At 47.3% G+C, this 17,479-nt stretch overlaps 4 protein-coding genes across 4 annotated transcripts; 1 reads left to right on the top strand and 3 right to left on the bottom strand.

The window, feature by feature from the left end:
- Positions 1-5,554: 5,554 nt before the first annotated feature.
- YALI1_D11844g (uncharacterized protein) lies at positions 5,555-6,907 on the bottom strand (the record flags this gene model as incomplete). Its single annotated transcript, XM_502614.3, has 1 exon — positions 5,555-6,907. One exon carries the CDS (start codon positions 6,905-6,907, stop codon positions 5,555-5,557), a length of 1,353 nt encoding a protein of 450 aa, XP_502614.1.
- A 1,220-nt stretch (positions 6,908-8,127) lies between these two features.
- Positions 8,128-10,287, bottom strand: YALI1_D11810g (uncharacterized protein; the record flags this gene model as incomplete). The annotated part of the gene is made up of 1 exon (XM_502613.3): positions 8,128-10,287. The coding sequence occupies one exon, from the start codon at positions 10,285-10,287 to the stop codon at positions 8,128-8,130; it is 2,160 nt and encodes a 719-aa protein (XP_502613.1).
- A 3,737-nt stretch (positions 10,288-14,024) lies between these two features.
- On the bottom strand, positions 14,025-14,348 carry YALI1_D11769g (uncharacterized protein; the record flags this gene model as incomplete). The annotated part of the gene is made up of 1 exon (XM_502612.3): positions 14,025-14,348. The coding sequence occupies one exon, from the start codon at positions 14,346-14,348 to the stop codon at positions 14,025-14,027; it is 324 nt and encodes a 107-aa protein (XP_502612.1).
- A 1,108-nt stretch (positions 14,349-15,456) lies between these two features.
- YALI1_D11756g (uncharacterized protein) lies at positions 15,457-15,797 on the top strand (the record flags this gene model as incomplete). Its single annotated transcript, XM_068282659.1, has 2 exons — positions 15,457-15,590; positions 15,638-15,797. The coding sequence occupies 2 exons, from the start codon at positions 15,457-15,459 to the stop codon at positions 15,795-15,797; spliced, it is 294 nt and encodes a 97-aa protein (XP_068138760.1).
- Positions 15,798-17,479: the final 1,682 nt, after the last annotated feature.

The following is a 17,479-nucleotide window of genomic DNA, read 5'->3' as shown; positions in this document are numbered from 1 at the left end:
GAGACTTTTCGATTTACTTTGGTAACGTTGTTGTGGAACGTGACCAAGCGTCGACCCCACGGCAAAAGGAGCTCAGGTCTTGATGACAAGACAACCCAGCCCTCTCATCCCAAACCCTTGACATGTCACCACACGCCAGCGAGCCATTACATGCTGTCTGTACCCCGGAATCGAGCGCTGGTGGTCCGTCTAACCTAAGTCCAAGACTAGGTCTCAGCCAGCTGTCCCTGATCTTCACCACAGGTGCGGTTCTGTACGACACACATGTGTGACAGACAGCCTTGTTGAATGTCACATGAAAACGGGATCAATCCTGCAGCGATTGGTTCGGGTCGGAAATGAAAAAGAATCTCCGCCAAGAAGAGATGGCCTCGTACAAGGACGAAATCCTCTCAAATCCTCGTCCCCTCCCCCCCCTGCAAAACGATCATCGGTTGCTAACCCCGCTGGATCGTCGTCTGCTCCCCCGCACCAGAAAACTAAGTGTGCCTGTGTCTCTGATGGTGTCTCTGATGGTGTCTCGTTCCTGATACCTTTCGGAGACTCGGAAATAGCAGCAATCCGAATACGAAGGACGTGGAGCCCAGCAACCTTTTTGCTTTGGAGAAGTGAGGTACAAGATGGCGACTGGGGGGTGTGTGGGAGCAAACCTTGCACTTTCTTTGGGTCTCTTCTTGCAGAGCTTTTTTTTTCAGGTGTTCAGTTTTGTCATGTTGGTATACGGCGAACAAGGAAAGGCTGAGGGAGATGGTAGGTGCGGTACGGTACTTGTACGAGCACGTACAAGAAGACCCCCATACCACCTTGACGAATAATGACAGTGTGACCGGGGGGGGTGGGAGGTTGGTCATTCAACGTCACGTGACACACTACCAACACCAGCCGGTGTCCGTGACTTTTGCAGCTACTTTCTCCACCACGGACAAACCTCCGATGTCTCATTTCTAGCACTATGATCCTCGCTCTTGTTATGCTCTTCCCGAGCCTGCGCGCACTCATTCTTTGTTGGGCCAGTCTCCAGAGTTTAATGAGGGGTGGCGAAAAACACAAAGGCGGGGGGCGGCGCCCAGCAGCACAAGCAGATGATATAGACGCAAAAGTGAAACAGACCCTGACCCATCAGGAACATGCATTGCTGCAGAGAGAGACAAACAAGAGCAAAGGGAGCTTTAAAAGTAAAAACGCAAAAGGAAAAACGTCAAACCGAACGAAAACAAAACAAAAAGACAAATACAAAGACAAGCACAAAAGATGGAAAAGACAAAGTATAACAATTTTCGTACGACGACTTTACTCAACTTGTACCAGCTCACTCGTACTTGTAACAAAGGTCGGGACTTGTTTGCGGATTTCTAGCCAAAGAGAGAAAATGTCCGGTTCCGTCGTAGCTGACTGACACAGCCTGTGTTATACGAGGACATACGCCACCTTTTGTTGGCGACTGGTAATGGTAATAAATGGAGGCTCTTCGTAATGATACCGCAGACCTACGAGTGTTCGTACTAACAGTCGCCGAACTAAGACATGGTGACACACAATCATTGCACCTGACACATTAACGAAACGCCAAAACAACAACGAGGACTCAGGCTCAGGCTCATCTTTTGTCTTTGGACCCAAAAGTCTGCAGCATCCCACTCACTTATGAAACACGATTGCGCTAGAGTGTGAGGTTAATGTTTATACCGGTCCAAATAGGTCTGGGAGGCCTTACAGTAGCCTGAGAATTTAGGCGCTTGACCCACGCACGACTCTCGACTAGTACCTGGCCAGATGGAGTATGTGACCTGCAGTGCCTGCCTGTATCTTCTCTCGGGATTACTATCCCCAAACAGACGCCCGGGTCTTCCCCTAACCCTTCCCACACGGTTTGACAGTGTGTCAAAAATCAGCTCATTTCTGTTATCTATGCAGGGTAGGATAGATAATACGAAAAGTCAAGCGTGGGCTCAGTTCGAATCCAGTTTGAATCTGCCTTCCAGATCTGGCCTCGTCTAAGACGATGCGCTCCCGATCCCCAAGCGGAATTTGGCCGCGAGGATCGCTCGCACATTCTGTCCATGGTGAAGAGATATGACAGACTACCGGAACTGCCGCTACTACTTGTAGTGGTTGGGCTGACTGCGAACATACCACCTTTGGTAGTCCACTGGGCAAGCTTAGTTCCTTGCTCATCGCAGCCACCCACATGGCTGTCTTCCTCTCCATGTGGGCCTGAAACGGATCAGCGTGCTGAATCAGAATCAGGGGAGGCGGGTCTGCCCCAGATTGTCGCACGGGATGATAAGACACGCTGTGTAGGCACCCAAACATGTGCGACGACCACTGTTTGGGTCGCGGGCTGAAACCGCAAATCGTATTTCCACAGTAACAGAAAAAAGAAACCAAACAAGAAATTCACCCTGCTCCCGCTGCTCCCGCCGACCTCGCGGCACCTCCTCCACCCACCGCTCCGCCAGTGCCAAGGGGCCCGCAAAGAAGGGCCGCCTTTCGGAGAGCTCGGCTTCCGCGAAATTGAAACAAGCTACAACTAACGCCGGAGAAGTCGGCTAAACACCTAAACTATCCACTCGCTTGTCAGCTCTGCCCAAACGGGTAGGCGATGTGCATAGGCGAATACTGCAAAACCCAAAAATACTGTAATTATATGATACGTCGTGGCCGGAATGTTAAGCGATGGAGGTGAGATTGAGGCGGTTAAATAAATGAAAAAATCATACCCTTGGCAGTCCGTTTGTACCTTGGAGAGAGGCTCAGTAGACCCGCATCTCCAGATCTGGCCGAGCTCATTCCTTCGCTTCGTATCGGCGTGTTTAGAATGTCTCACTTCCCAGTATTGGACCCCAACACGAACTCTGCCAAGAATACAGCCGTGTTGATGAGGGCAAAAAATGTCGACCTGATGAATGGACGCTGAATCAGGGCAACACGACTAAGCAGACCCTACTTTGCTTTTGGCACTGTCGCCCACAGCCCATACAGTTGAAACACATCTTTTGAGATATACGAGGTTTTAGGTGGTAGATAAGATGGCTCCAGTAGGGATCACCAAAGCCCCGAAGAGGAGCCACAAGTCCGTCTTTAGGTCCACAGAGGGCCCGTTCAACATGACCTGAAAATGCACTTGTAGCCACATGCTGACAGAGCAACCACACCGCCTTAATGTCTTCCCCTTGTCCACATAGACGAGGATTGCGTTGTTCAACCCGAGATCAAAGCTCGGTAGACTTCGGTATACCCCTCAAGTAGGCTATACGAGTCAAAGTCTATGGCGGAAAAAATTAAACACTCCGTGGTTCTCGCAAACCTGCTCTAAGAGGGGCGGGTGAGGGGTCCCGATCTCCGAAGTGAGCAAAGAGAGTTGTCAAAGAGGGTGCATGTGAAGTTTTGACAAACTCGACGGTCCCCTCTCATCTCCAGGCTTGGGCAGAATTGTCCAGCAAGTCTGTTTTGCACTTGTGCTTTTCACTTTTGCGTCTTTTGATACGCAAAAGACTCATGTTCTTTGTACAAGCATAGGGCAAACCGTACATTACGGTATATCTGTGGCTGCTGCAGATTTGGAGGTTCTACTTTCGCCTGATCTTCAGTAATGAACCAACGATGCAGATGCTAATTGATTTTCCATCTTCCAGCCAGACTTTTTACACACCCCACGAGCTCGTTATTATAGCAGGCCCCCTTGTTGGCAGCCTTCTAGAAAACGCCATCGAACTACTGTAGCCATAGCTTCCGTAGCAACTCATCAAAGGCATCATATATCATTCTTTGTTGGCACTGCATGCAGTTATGTGGAAAGTCGGTCCTACCCACCCAGGATTTTTGCTTAGTGGGTTTGGTGCGCTGCGGGTGGAGACTCGTGATGATGTCTCACATGGCGTAGGTCTCAGGGGACAGGACCAAGGAGGAAATGTATAGCGGTCGGACACAAAAGAACTTGGAATATGCACGGGCCACGCAGAGAAATGAGAGTATCTCGAGTTTGAGCTCGAGTTACGGACTCTAGAGCGCGTTTACAGGGTTATGCGTGTTTTTTAACCCATGGTTGCTGTGCTCCGTGGAGCTCAACACCCTTGCACCTAAATGTCAAGACGGAACAAGAAAACAAGTCCAGATACGTTCCAAATCGCGAGAAAGTCCACTGATCGACTGAAAGATCGACTCGTGCCACATTGGCGAACTGTTCAGCTTCTTTTCGAACTCGATTTGGAGTAATTGAGGGGTTGCCATGACATCTCGAGGTTGGAGGTGCACCACACATGGAAAATGCAACTGAGGGGGGTCCATGGAGTTCACCAGAGTTCTTAGACACAGGATTCCGGCGTACCGGCGGCAATAGCCTGTATTTATATCGTTTCATAATGCGGTTCTGTATCATAATACGTCAGTTATTACAAACATATCAGGCTCCGTTGATGGATAGGGCTAGTACAACACATATTATCTCAATAGTGATCAAGAATGCTCTTGGAAGCAGAGAAAGACAGATCTGAACCCATGAGACGCGGTACTCCGTACTTTCTATTCGTTGCTCAGATATTTTGTTTTTCCATCTTTGTCTCCAACTTTCGCACGCACAAGTAGAGAGGTCCTTATTAACACATTATGACAAATTCAACTTCCGAGACTCGTTCGGAAGACAAGAGACTGAGCCGCAATGGAGATCCGGAAGTCTGTAGGTGTGCTCAAAAGCATCTCTCCAGATCGTTCCATTATCTTGCAAGGTCTTAAACTCGCAAAAATGTTTCTGGTGGACTCGAGACGTGCTGAAATGACGAGAAGTTCTCCATGAACTTCAGGGAATGACTCCGGCAGTTCTTCATTATATCTATTAACGTCTAAAGAGCATCTTCACCAAATTTGGAACTTCCCAGTGAGTATTCAAGATGAGTAGGTAAAGGTGGTTGAGCATCTGGAGGAAGTGCTTGGTGTATGTCCAAGGATAGGTGATATAGAGACCAGAGAACTTCAAGGAGTTATTTGTGGTACAATTAACGCTCTCTCAAAAGCCTTGAAATTTGTTCCCAGTATCCTTCCAGAGTCCCTATCTTGTCACATGACTACAGTACCAGCGTGAAAACAGTTACACCATAACAGAAGATCAACACTTCACAGAATGCTTTCAGTTTGACAAGCCCGATTAAAATGATGCTTACTATGTGCAATAACAGTCCTAGCAAGTCTCCCGCTCTCTCCCGCTCTCGACTCCTTCAAATATCCATCTTATGAGCGTTGTTTTCTGTCATACAACACAGAACAGGCCGAAACACCCCGGTTACAACAATTGCGTGATTTCGAGTCCGCTGGCAAGTCAGTTGGTAGCTATTCAGCTGCTCCTGCTTCTACTCAATCCCATGGTCACGGTATATATCTTCTACAGTTCGTTATGACACACACTAGAGACACGGCACTCACCACTAAAAAACAGGTTTTCCTTCAAGACCAGCTTTATCCCAGCAGATTAATTGACCACCCTGCTACAATTACACACTGGGTCCATGAATTCTAGTCTATGTATTAAATAATATGAAGGCAAAGCGTTAGTAGTGTGTGTTCACAGTCCCAGCTCCTTCATGAGGGTCTGCTGCTGAACGGAGATCTTGCGCCGGTTGCTGGGGCTCTGGGGCAGATACGAGAGCGACGACATGGATCGCCGGTGCAGACGCAACGGTGAGGGAGACGGGGGTCCAGCTATCGAGGCTGAACTGGCATTGTTAGGAGTGGTGGAGATTGACAGAGACCATCGCTTTCGTCGACCACTGTTATTGTTAGTATTTTGCGAATACAGCGGAGAAGGAGACGTATCTCTCTCGCTCTCGTTTTCCGCCTCTTCCATGGTGTTTTCCAGCGCAATCAGAGCAGCTGGCATCAGTGGCTCAATCTCCTCGTCTTCATAGACATGAGAAAGAGAAGACTTTTCCTGGAAACGCCACGATAAAGCCACAACTCCCGCAAACACGAGCAGCGCGCCCAGAATGACGAGGATGATCTGCACACTCGATAGTCGCTCGAGCTGCTGGAAGTAGACGAGGCCGTTGACGATGGTGATGATGTTGTAGACGCAAAACACGAGCGGGTAAAGAATCGACGTGGAACACAGTCGCAAACCCTTGTTGAGGAACATGAGCTGTGTCACAGCGAGGGTCAGGAAGCACACCACAATGGCCCAGGACTGCCATCGCTGTAAATCTCCCAGGCCGGAAGTCATTGCTCTGAGAAGCAGTTCAACACCTGACTTTGCAAACAGCAGAGAATGGGCCGAGAGAATACCAGAAATGCCTCCGTAGAGAAGTCCGATAAGCACTGTGGTTGGGGAGTCCCTGGTTTCATTCTGGTCTTCCTCCGTGATTGTGCTGTAGCCACTGCCAATACTGGCTCTTCTCTTCGAGCCGAGGTGTTTCTGGGATCGAGAAACCGCCTTGATGGCGCCCATGATGCCAAACACGAGCACGGCGGTGAATGCCATCCACAGCACAAAGGGTTTTCGTTTCATTAGTACGAGCAGTTCGTTGAGCGAGTGGTTGGGCTCTTCGATGGCGCCAAACGCGGCAATGAGAAGCGCTCCTAGCGACACCAGTGCCGTGCCGACCAGCGAAAACACCGTGAAGGGTTCATTGAGAATGACGGTGGCACAGATGGAGTTGAACACCAGACCCACGGCCTGTAACGGCGACAGAACCACCAGCGGAAGAGTGGTGATTTGCACCGACGATCCCAGCACGTTGGCAATGAGAAACAGCAGCAGGCCGACTCTCCAACGGGCTCGACGATGAGGCGGTCGATACGAGTCGGTACCGGGCTTGTGGTCCTCCAAAATGTGACTCTGGCGTTGTAAGGTGAGTCCAACCGACTGACACAGCGACGAGACGATTCCGACGGTGCATCCTAGAGCAATAGTTGAGGGCATGATGTCGAGTGCATGTGTGTGCCTAACTGTAGCACTGTAGTACTGTAGCACTGTTGAGTCGTCTTGCAGCTACTGTACTGGTACAACTAGCTGGTGATAGTGCACGAGTATGTAACGAGTACTTGTAGAAGGTGCAGTGAAAACAGGAAGGACACGTCTGTGTGCGTACTGTGTGGTGTCGTGTGGCGGGCTGTTTGTTTGAGAGCAAGTTGCAGAGATCGTGTCGTGTGGAGCGTCACAATAGATATAAATACCCGTGGCCTCAGTCTGTCAAAAAATCAGTTTCAGCTCAAGTCAGGTCAACAACCGATCCCTACTCTCACACGTGGCTATACACGGTCTGAAACTCAAAACTGGTACAGTTCAGGGCCACCACAGATCGTCTCAGGTGCTCATGTGCTGCAAGGGTGTGTTTGGGATATGAAGGGGTCCAAAGCCCAAAGGCTAGAAGTGGCGAACAGATATCGACGCGACCGGGTCACGTGATCATCTCCTTCCCCTGCCAAATCTGCAAGATCTGCGTCTTTTCTCGTCTTGTGACTTTGCGAGCGGTCCTCATTTCATTTCTTTTCATGGCGTCATTTTCACACAATTGAGGTCACGTTACCTGTTTTTGCATGTGGAACAAGGTTTGGCGCTCTCCAGAAATGGAAAGATGATGGAACTTTAATAGAAGGTTCCGTAAAGGAATAATTGGATTAAATAAATAGTTGACATTAGTTGAAAATAGTTTGAAATAGTTGATATAATTAAATTAGTTAAAACGAGATTTAATTGGACAAAAATGGAAAGTAAAGAAATAAAATAAAATAAAATAAAATAAAATAAAATAAAATAAAATAAAAATAAAATAAAATAAAATAAAAAAAATAAAATAAAATAAAATAAAAATAAAATAAAATAAAATAAAATAAAATAAAATAAAATAAAATAAAAATATAAATAAAATAAAATAAATAAAATAAAATAAAATAAAATAAAAAATAAAAAAAATAAAATAAAATAAAATAAAATAAAATAAAAGTATAATATAATAAAAATAACAAAAAATAAGCAAAACTAACAAAAATAAAACAAAAAAATCATTAATAAAATGGACAAACACAAAAACAATAAAATAAAAAAAAAATAAAAATAAAAATAAAACAACTCCCTATTTCATCATACCATACTGTGCAGAAATAAATAAATTGAATAAATAAAACGGCCCTTTCCGTCCATCAAAACCACTCCATAATCCTCCGCTTCATCTTGTTCTGCCAACTGTTGTAGACTCGATCATCGTCCCACACCTGGAGATCCATCTGACGCTTGCCTGAATAAATGTCCATTTCTGAAACTCGAATGAACCGATCGTCTCGAGTACAGATTCGAGCAACCAGATAGATGGCAATGGTCAGAAAAATGCCCGAGTAATTGGACGCAAATAGACGTCTGTCCCACGAAATGTACACCGAGAAGATGGTGAAACACAGTAGGAGACAGCAGCCAATCATTCCAAACCACGCAGTGTACGGTTGAGGAAACGAGTACTTGAAGGGCACTCTTCGCACCTTGAGACATTTGTGGAATCGCAGAAACGCTGCTGTCATGATGATCCACAAAATGAGACCCACGGTACAGATCCAATGGAGCATCCAGTCGAAAACATGGCGGGTAGAGTAGCCCACAACCAAATAGGACAGCAGAGAAATGAGGGCAGAAAAGAGAACTGCAACCCATGGAATTCCAAGAGCCGTGCATGTAGAAAACCAGCGCAGACGCTCCCATCGAGTAGAAACGGCATAGAGAGTTCTACTGGCCGAGTAAAGGTGGGAGGCAGACGCTACCACTGCACAGATGACAAAGATACCGTTCACAGCCAGAGCCGCTGTCTCATAACCTGCCAGAGACAGCGCCACCACCCACGGAGAATTGAAGGTGGGGTTCAGAATCTGGTTTGGGGTCGAGGTGGAATTTCGGTGTGGTTTGGGGCTCGGTCGGTCGGGAATATTGTCTGGAGCCTGTTCATTGGCCGGAGTGGCCTTTTCGTGACCGTGATGGATCTTCAGTAAGGGAGCAATATCCGAACCTTTTGAACCTGTTCCGATCTCCCTAATGTTGAGATCCACGAGACTTCTCTTGTAGACACCAGTGTTGTCTACGGGAACAACTCCATGGCTGAGGTTGCCTGTTCCGTAGCCTTCTCGTTCGATACCCAGAGTGTTGAAGGGGGGCACAGCTAGCCCCAGACTGATGACTCCAAGCATGTAGCACAGTCCAATTCGGACTGCAATACGTCTCATGGCGGAGGGCACCGCCTTTCGGGGGTTCTTCACCTCCGGAGCAGCTACAAAGACACTTTCCGAGCCAACAAATGCAAAGACCGAAAGGGTCATGCTGGCATAAATCTGCAGAAACCGCCCCGAGGCTCCATGAATCTGGTTATCGTGATGTTCACCCTTGAGCGGCAGTTGGAACCCTGCATACGAGTCGTAGTAGGGTCTAAACGCTCCGTATCCCTCGGAAGTTTTCCAAAACCGTGTTCCAGGACACACCACAAACATGGTGATTATCATGCCAATGACGATGAGAAGATTGCCCAGGTTGCACCAGTAGAGCAGCTCGCCGTAGTAGTCCACCGAAAGCAGGTTGGCAAACACAATGACGAGAATGAAGAGCGTCAGCCAAGCCACCAGAGCAGAACTGGGCTGACTCATACTCGGATACACCTCCAACAGAGCCGCGGCAGCAGACAGCTCAGACGGGATAGCCACAGCGAATAGCAGCCAATATAGCACGCCTGCAGTGATGCCCAAAGAGGTGTTGAGAAACCGGTCTGCCAAAAGAGGCAGTCCTTGAGAAGGATACAGGGTGACCATATCTCCAATACTCTTGATACAGGCAAAAGTTATGAGACCAGTCAACATGAAGCCCAGAATTGCGCCCAGGGGACCAGCAGTGGTGATACTTCGTCCTGCAGACAGCAGTAGACCTGCTCCCAGCGGTCCTCCCAATGCTAGCATGTGTAAATGTCGAGGTAGGAGTCTCCTCTGGGTTGTGTAGGGCATGTCGTCATCTCCTTGGTGGATGTCGTCAATGTTGATTGTATCATTGTCTCCTTCGTCCACCATTCGTTTATGGATCTCCAGTTGTTGTTGGTTGAGGATCCGTCTTGCCGTTTGGAAGTTGAGTTCTTCCAGATCGGTGCGAAACCCTTCGTTTTCCAGCTCGCCATCTTCGTAATTGTCGAGATACCTTTCCGCCAGCCGTTCCAGATGCGGGTTGTCCTGTTCGTCGATGCATCCTTCCGAAGCTGCGTCGTCAAACAGCTCTAGCTCCACTCCTGTCGTCTCGAAACTCACGCTCGAGTCCTGGTAGTAGCTTGGGAATATGCTCATTGGGAAAAATGGTAAGCCGTGATGGGTGTTTGGCGGGTGTTTGGCGGGTGTTTAGCAGGGGTTGGGTGGGTGTGCAGTCTTGTATGGTGGCTGATTGTTTGTGTCGTCAGTTGCCGTTGATCAATGTCACTTAAGACCAGTGATAAGAGGTAGGTATGTACAGTACTGGTACTGATAGTGCTCTTGTCGTCGGTTGATCACGATCCTCTTGTGTCGCTCGTTTTGTCGCCCTTTTTGTGTCGCTCGTTTTGCGTCGCTTTGTTCGTCGCTCTGTTTGTGTCGCTCCGTTTGCGTCCCAGTCACGCCTCAGTGTTGGGCGATTACTAGATGATTCAGCGTCACCTCCTCCACCTGGTTATCACGGTTCCGAAATAAGTGGAGATAAAGGAGATTAGCGAGCTAACTTTAATGGAAGGGTCGACCAGCCACCATGACGTCATTGGCAGAGGGAAACCGGCACCAAATGTGTTTGTGGTCACGTGAATCGAATCTGGCTGTTCCTATTTCTCGATTTTTTCAGGCACAGGCCCTTTTTTCGCCACTTTTGTGACCAAAATGAGACTCTCAAAAGTCCCTGGAACACTGTACATGCGGCTCCAATGCTGTACAATCGCCGACAATACGAAGCGACAATCCTGCTGAGACAGTGGGTATGTGAAACACGATAGCAAGAGGTCGGGGGGTTGGAGGGGGGAATTGAGGGCTGGTGGAAACAGGAAATGACATTTTTTATATCAGATTCAGTGGCAATGGACTTCTTGGAACAATTTAAGAGGATGTGCTGAAATGGCCAAGAAAATTACTTGGAAATTACCTGGAAATAGTAGTACAAGATAACTCATATGATAATGTCATTCTGTGATCGTAGGAGACCTTGATAGGTAGTGCTTGTACAAGTACTGTGGAGTATGCGATTCCGTCTGGACGACTTCATCAGAAGCATGACTCAAGCACTCGTACAAGCACCTGTGTAAAAAGGACAGTCCTTTGTACGGACTCTACGCTGTTGGAGTTGGCGGGAAGTGGTAGTAAATATCAGATCAGACACTCAATCAGAACTCTCTCGTTACCCAAAGAGAATGAACAATAATCCAGACATCAACGTCCACCTGATTCTTTCAACCTATCTCATAGACATATGGCAATCTCTTGTAGATACAGTAGGACAATCTCAGACCGTATAGCTGTAATGGCGTCCACTTGTCCGGAGACGTGAATTGAAGAAACTTTGCAGGTCGCTCTGTCTATGAAGGAAGCCTTCATTCTCTCAAAATGCTCAAAATGCTCAAAAGCTCGTGTAATAAAACGATCTAAAATGCTCAAAATGCTCATAGGAACGAACTGCAAGGCTCAAAATGCTCAAAAGAATGACCTATATGCGCTCAAACGACGCTAATCTCTTCTTGGATCATCCCGAACACATCCTGAAATGCTCAAACGTCCCTCAGCGTTCTAAAGATGCTCGCACGTCCACTCTCGTGAGGAGAAGACCTAAATATATATCTCCAGCTGGCTATTAGTTCGAGCACGTATTGTACCGAGCTGGTATCCTAGGTCGAACTACTAACAGACTCCTCAGACTACGGACTTGTCGCGAGTCTGACTTGAAGGGCTTGACTCGCTTTTTTAGCAAGTGGTTCTGGTAGTTCAGTCGTACTTCTAGTTCAGTTGATTGACAGTGTCCGGAGCAGCTGCCGACTGCACTCGAGGAAAGCGAAGCAGGAGGCCCTCCATAACTCACTGAGGACTTGAGAAGCGCAGTCAGGATAAGGAAGAAAGGCAGAATCCACCGCATCTCCATCTACAAACTCTGTTCAATGAATCTGTAGTACCTCCAACGACGGGGCATCGAGCCTTCAAGAGGACGGGTTCCTCAAACGAATGGAGGTCTCCACTTTGGGTAATCTCGGTACCCAGAGAGGTGGATCAGTTACGTCGTCGCGAGTAACTAAAGCGTGAAACTGCCGCGAGGATACCCGTTAGGACACGTCTTTGGACGCAAGATGATGACGAGACTAGTCTACAAGACCTACTAGTGCCCAATAGTCTAAGAGTGGTGAATCTTGCACTTGAGCTTCTATGACGGATGCTGGAGATGGTCACAGTAGTCGAAAAACCTGCGTGGCCACCGAGCTGTTTTCTACTTGGTCAGCTTACAAGTACAAGTACGAAACTGTCGACAACCTGTACTCGTTCCTGATCCCCGCTTACTAACAAGATCCACTTTTCGTTTCGACGCCGCACCATTGCCCGGAGAAACCGGCGAGATCCGGAAGAGAAATGCCAATAGTGTCTCTGATTAACATTAAGCTCTTTTCATAAACTGTTTGGGTGTAACGGGTGCTGGATACCACATACAATTGCGATAGAGACACTGCGGTATTTTAAACAGCGTTGCACCGGCAATACGAGAGATACGAGAAGATACTTAACACAACCACATATGCCAGTCACATGATATCCGGCTCTCGACCTCGCTCTTGCTCGAGAGAATTTCGGAGCGACTTGCAACCCAATGCATCTCCCACTAGTAGCGCCACCGCCGCCACCGCACCGCCACCGGAGTGCGTCTGGGACGCTGAAAAGTTGATTTGACCATTTTGGCTCGGAAAAAAAAAAAAAACCAAAAAAAAACAAGGACGTGAAAAATTATCTTGATTTTGACTGGCTGATTTTTCACAGCAACGCTAACAGGTGGATTCTTGCTCCATTTGCAATGGCTGGGTTTTGACTGGAGGGGTTAGGGGTAGTATTGGCGGTGAAGAGACGTACCGGTATTGGTATTGGATGGTCAAGAGGACGCTGGTTCTTGTATATAGATGTTGACAGACACTCGTAGGTATCAATAGTGGTGCTTTTTTGGAGAGATTTCCAAAATTTGAATTACTTGGCAATTAGTTGAAACAAAAGATCGGCTGGGGGTCCAAATCCGGGGTTCCAGAGACAGCAAAGAGACAAAAAAGGCCTAAAAGAAAGAGGGACGCAACATGTGAGAAAAGAACCCAACAATATTTCCACTCTCAGTACAAATATTCCCAGCAATGTGCGTTTCGCCGAAAACGAAAAGTGGATACTTACTTGTATTTAGTTGGGACAAAAACCGTTGGAATCAAGACTCTTCGGGGCGTCAGAGAGGCACAACAAAGAAAAAAACACGTCTTCGGGAGACATCTACGGCACTTAGGGGTCACAAACACGTCTTTGAGGCGCAAATCAGTCCGCAACAGACTCTCCCAGACCTCTGGAGAGGCCGGTATGTGCTCAATCGAACCGCAACCTCCACATGTCTCAGCTGTGAATGGAGACGGTTTGAAGACTATTAGCGAGCTGGGCAACAAAACAACCTTCTGTTGCTGTAGATGTGTACATATATACAGCGCCTTGATTTCGTCAGCCAGTCATGTTGTTTGGAGTAAGCAGTACAGGCGAGCGTGCGAGTACGAGGTGGTTGGAGATGGACGATAGTGTAAGAAAGAATACAACAGAAGACGCAAGAGAAGCCGTCGCCCCACGGAGTATCACTCGTCCTAATACAAGCGCTCGTAGAAGCTGAGTGTTAGAACAACTCGCAACTGATTCTCGCAATTGAATCTCGCGATTGAATCTCGCAATTGAATCTCGCAAGTTGGGTAGATCCACCTCAGTAACAGATCCCATTGTACAATACGAACCGCCTACCGACCAAATCTTTAAATAATCAATTGATATATACAGGCTAAGGGTCCAGTTGTAGACGCTTAGCAGTTCTCGACCATCCAGGTGATCAGATCGTTTCGGTCCTTGGGCTTCTTGAGACCTCCGAAAGCCATCTTGGTACCGGGAATGTACTTCTTGGGGTTCTCGAGGTACTCAAACAGATGCTCGGTGGTCCACTCAATACCCTTTCGCTTGTTGGCATCGGAGTAAGAGTAGCCCTCGGCCTCTCCGGAGTGTCGGTTGATGACACCATGGAGGTTGGGGCCGACCTTGTGGGGTCCTCCGGCCTCGGTGGTGTGGCACTGAGCGCATCGAGTCTTGAAGAGAGTAGCACCCTTCTTAGCGGAACCTTCCTTGTAACCCATTGTAGTTTTTGTGTTGTAGAAATGTGAGTGTGGTGAGAAGAGGCTGGGAGTAGCGGACCAACCTCCTTATATGTTGCACTCAGCGGCTGCAGCAACCACTAGCGCCTCCAAAGGTAATGCCTCGGCCGTGATTGGTCCGTTTAAACTTTCTCTAAAAACCTTATTGGCCGTTGCGATAAACGCGCAGGTTGATTAGCCAAAAAATGTGCATTAATAGCAACTCGGAAAATATCGGAAAACGTCGGTCACGTGATCAGCGAAAATGAACCAATCCATCACGTGGCCGAACAAAATGATCATGCCTGTTCATCACGTGACCAACAATCCCTTGTCACCTCCCCAATTCCCCAATCCCAAACGTCCTCACCTATCTTTCGCCAAACACCGGGAACACCCTAACCCTAACTCTATTAGTCCAATGTTCTGTCTTGACCCGGCGCCGACGACTCTCGTACGAAAATGTAAGTCCGATGACGATATTTTTTTATTTTTATTTTTTTGTCCTAACCCAACCCTAACCCTTAAATGTGGCGTTGAATGTGGCGCAGATATTACGGGATAGGGACATACCCTAATCCTGGATTTTTCAGTTGGGAGAGAAAAAAACGTTTCGACTAATTCATCTCCTCTTCTCTACATCACAGTGGATTTGTGTCATGGTAAAGTGCGGCGAGGGTGATTTCTGCGTGACCCACACTCTATCCGGACACATGTTTTCTGTGTCACGTGCTCTCCTTAAGTTGACTGATCCAGCGAAAGCATCTTACCGTTCTGTCAATGTGTCTCTGAGCACAGATCAATCTTTTTCCACTGCTGTGCGTTTTGTTCAGTCGTGGATTGACCCCGATATTGACCGACCTTGAGTCTGGTTAATCTAGTGACGCGCGAAAGCTTTTTACCGTCATGACTAAAAGGGTTACATTTTTTGGGCGACAGCTGGCAGCAGCAGCGATAGCGATTGGAGCCAAGTGTTGCGTCTGTCCTCCAGAATCTGTCTACTAATCATCTCTGGATGATTTCTTCCATCTAGCGCCTGGATAGCAGATGATGGTTCGGTTTCTTGCCTGAGCCACTCCTACCGAACGACGTCAACTATCGTAGACTGTAGATGATGACAGTAGAGTATCTACAAATAGGCGGGGGAGTCCAACAACATGTACCAGTGGCTATCTGCAACGAACCGGAGGAGTCTTGCGCAGTTAGGATCCCGCAGTCCCGACCCTCCGACCAGGCTGATTCCTGGTCTTCCTCAACATGATTCTATCGACTTCAACAGCTACGGACTAAAGTCCACCTCGGAGACCTGCTCGGTTATCTGTTCAACCGTGTAACTCTTTCAGAGGAGAGCACCATCTCGACTACCTGTTCAACTACTCCACATGGCTCGTTTGGCAATACATACAATTGTATGTACTGTACATGAAGGCTTCAATTCCAGTACCTCTATAATACTGCAGGAGTACCTAGGAGTACACTGGAGACTTCAGGTCAAGTATATACTCGTACGGCACTTGTACTACTGGAATCGTAGCTACTTTTACTGGAATCGTAGCTACTTTTACTGGAATCGCAGTGACTTTTACTGGTCCCGTCGCTACTTGTATTGTAACCGCAGCTAGTCTCGAGCTATGCTGAACCGTCTGTGATTATCACCAGCTTTTCAGTCGTATATGATATTGGACCACAAGTATGGTATGGTATCTAGTCCAACCCCTCAAGAGTCTTACCAATAATGGTCCGCGTAAAGGATTGATTTACCGCCTCGCCATCTGTTCTTCCAGTCAATTAGGTCAACTAGTTTGGAACTAGTCTGGATCTACAGCAAGGTGCTAATTCAGACAACAAGAACACTCATTTCCGTCGTTTACTTCCAGAAAATGACATATATATACCCGTAGACCGTCACCGGTTATACCCCAGAGATCGCCATACCCCAAGGAACGTCATACCCCAAGGGAGATCTGTATAAAAGACGAAACATCTACCCTTTCTTGTAGAATTTGGTATAACTATGTTCACAGGACGCTGTTATACAAGCCAATGTGTTTTTACGACCAGGTACAAGCTCTGTAGATGTAACGAGTAAGGAAATTAGAACATTGTTATTCTGAAAACAAGAGGACCCAGACGGCAACTTTGGATACTTATGATCCGCAGCACACTCTCAATCTACTCTACAAGAGCAAGACATGTCTGGAGACTTCAAATACCTGTCGTTTAGACAATGAATCTTGATACTCGGCTGTTTCAAAGGCCCACTATTGTTATATTGCTGATGAGACTTACCAGGTGTCTGTGCATGACTATTTCAGAGTCAGCATAGGAATCCGTGATGGACAAGTCTGCTCATAGATATGTAGAGGCGACCTATATTTATGTAGCGCTGTAATTGCACAAGTAATATACCGGTACTTGAACAGGTAGATACTGTGCTCACACGTCTTGCTTTATCCGATTGAACTTGACCCAGACATGGCCATTCAAGGTCTGATACAGGAAGGAGAATTGTCGATTGTATGTCCGGTGATTGAACTGAATGCTCAGGAAAGACAAAACATGCGATTATATTAGTACACACAGTACCCGCATTAGTACCGGTAGAATTACTTGTTTTACTTATAAAAAAGCCATTTACGACAGTAATTAGACTGGATTTCTTCTAAAATATCGTCATTATGTTTACACCTACTGACACTCTCGTATTTGACTGACTATCTTTCAACTTCTATATCTCCGGTCTACTTACCCACCAAACAGTCTGGTAGCGTAATAAACCACTACAACACACAGAAACTGTACAAAGCCTTCTCTGAATCCCACGGGACATGCTTCAGGAACGCTTCATACTCCGTCCAGGGGTATCGTGTCTTTGGGCATCATCTGGCCCAACACCAACAACGTCAATTGAGCTTCCTGAAACGACTCATCGAAGATCTGAATCCTAGAAACGTTTTAGATACTCAATTGAAGCGAGAGAGTTCGATTATGCCGGGCTCTCATTGAGCGACTTTGGCACTTTCAACGGAGTCTTCAAAACCCCAAAGTGCACAACACGTCTCAAACAGCACTTGTTGATACACAGTTGTTAGGTGCCCGAATAAACCCGACGAGAGGAAACACATATCTGAGAA

The sequence above is a fragment of the Yarrowia lipolytica genome, chromosome 1D (genome assembly GCF_001761485.1).
Source record: "Yarrowia lipolytica chromosome 1D, complete sequence".
Lineage (NCBI taxonomy): Eukaryota > Fungi > Ascomycota > Dipodascomycetes > Dipodascales > Yarrowia > Yarrowia lipolytica.
This window is presented reverse-complemented; position numbering and strand designations above follow the sequence as displayed.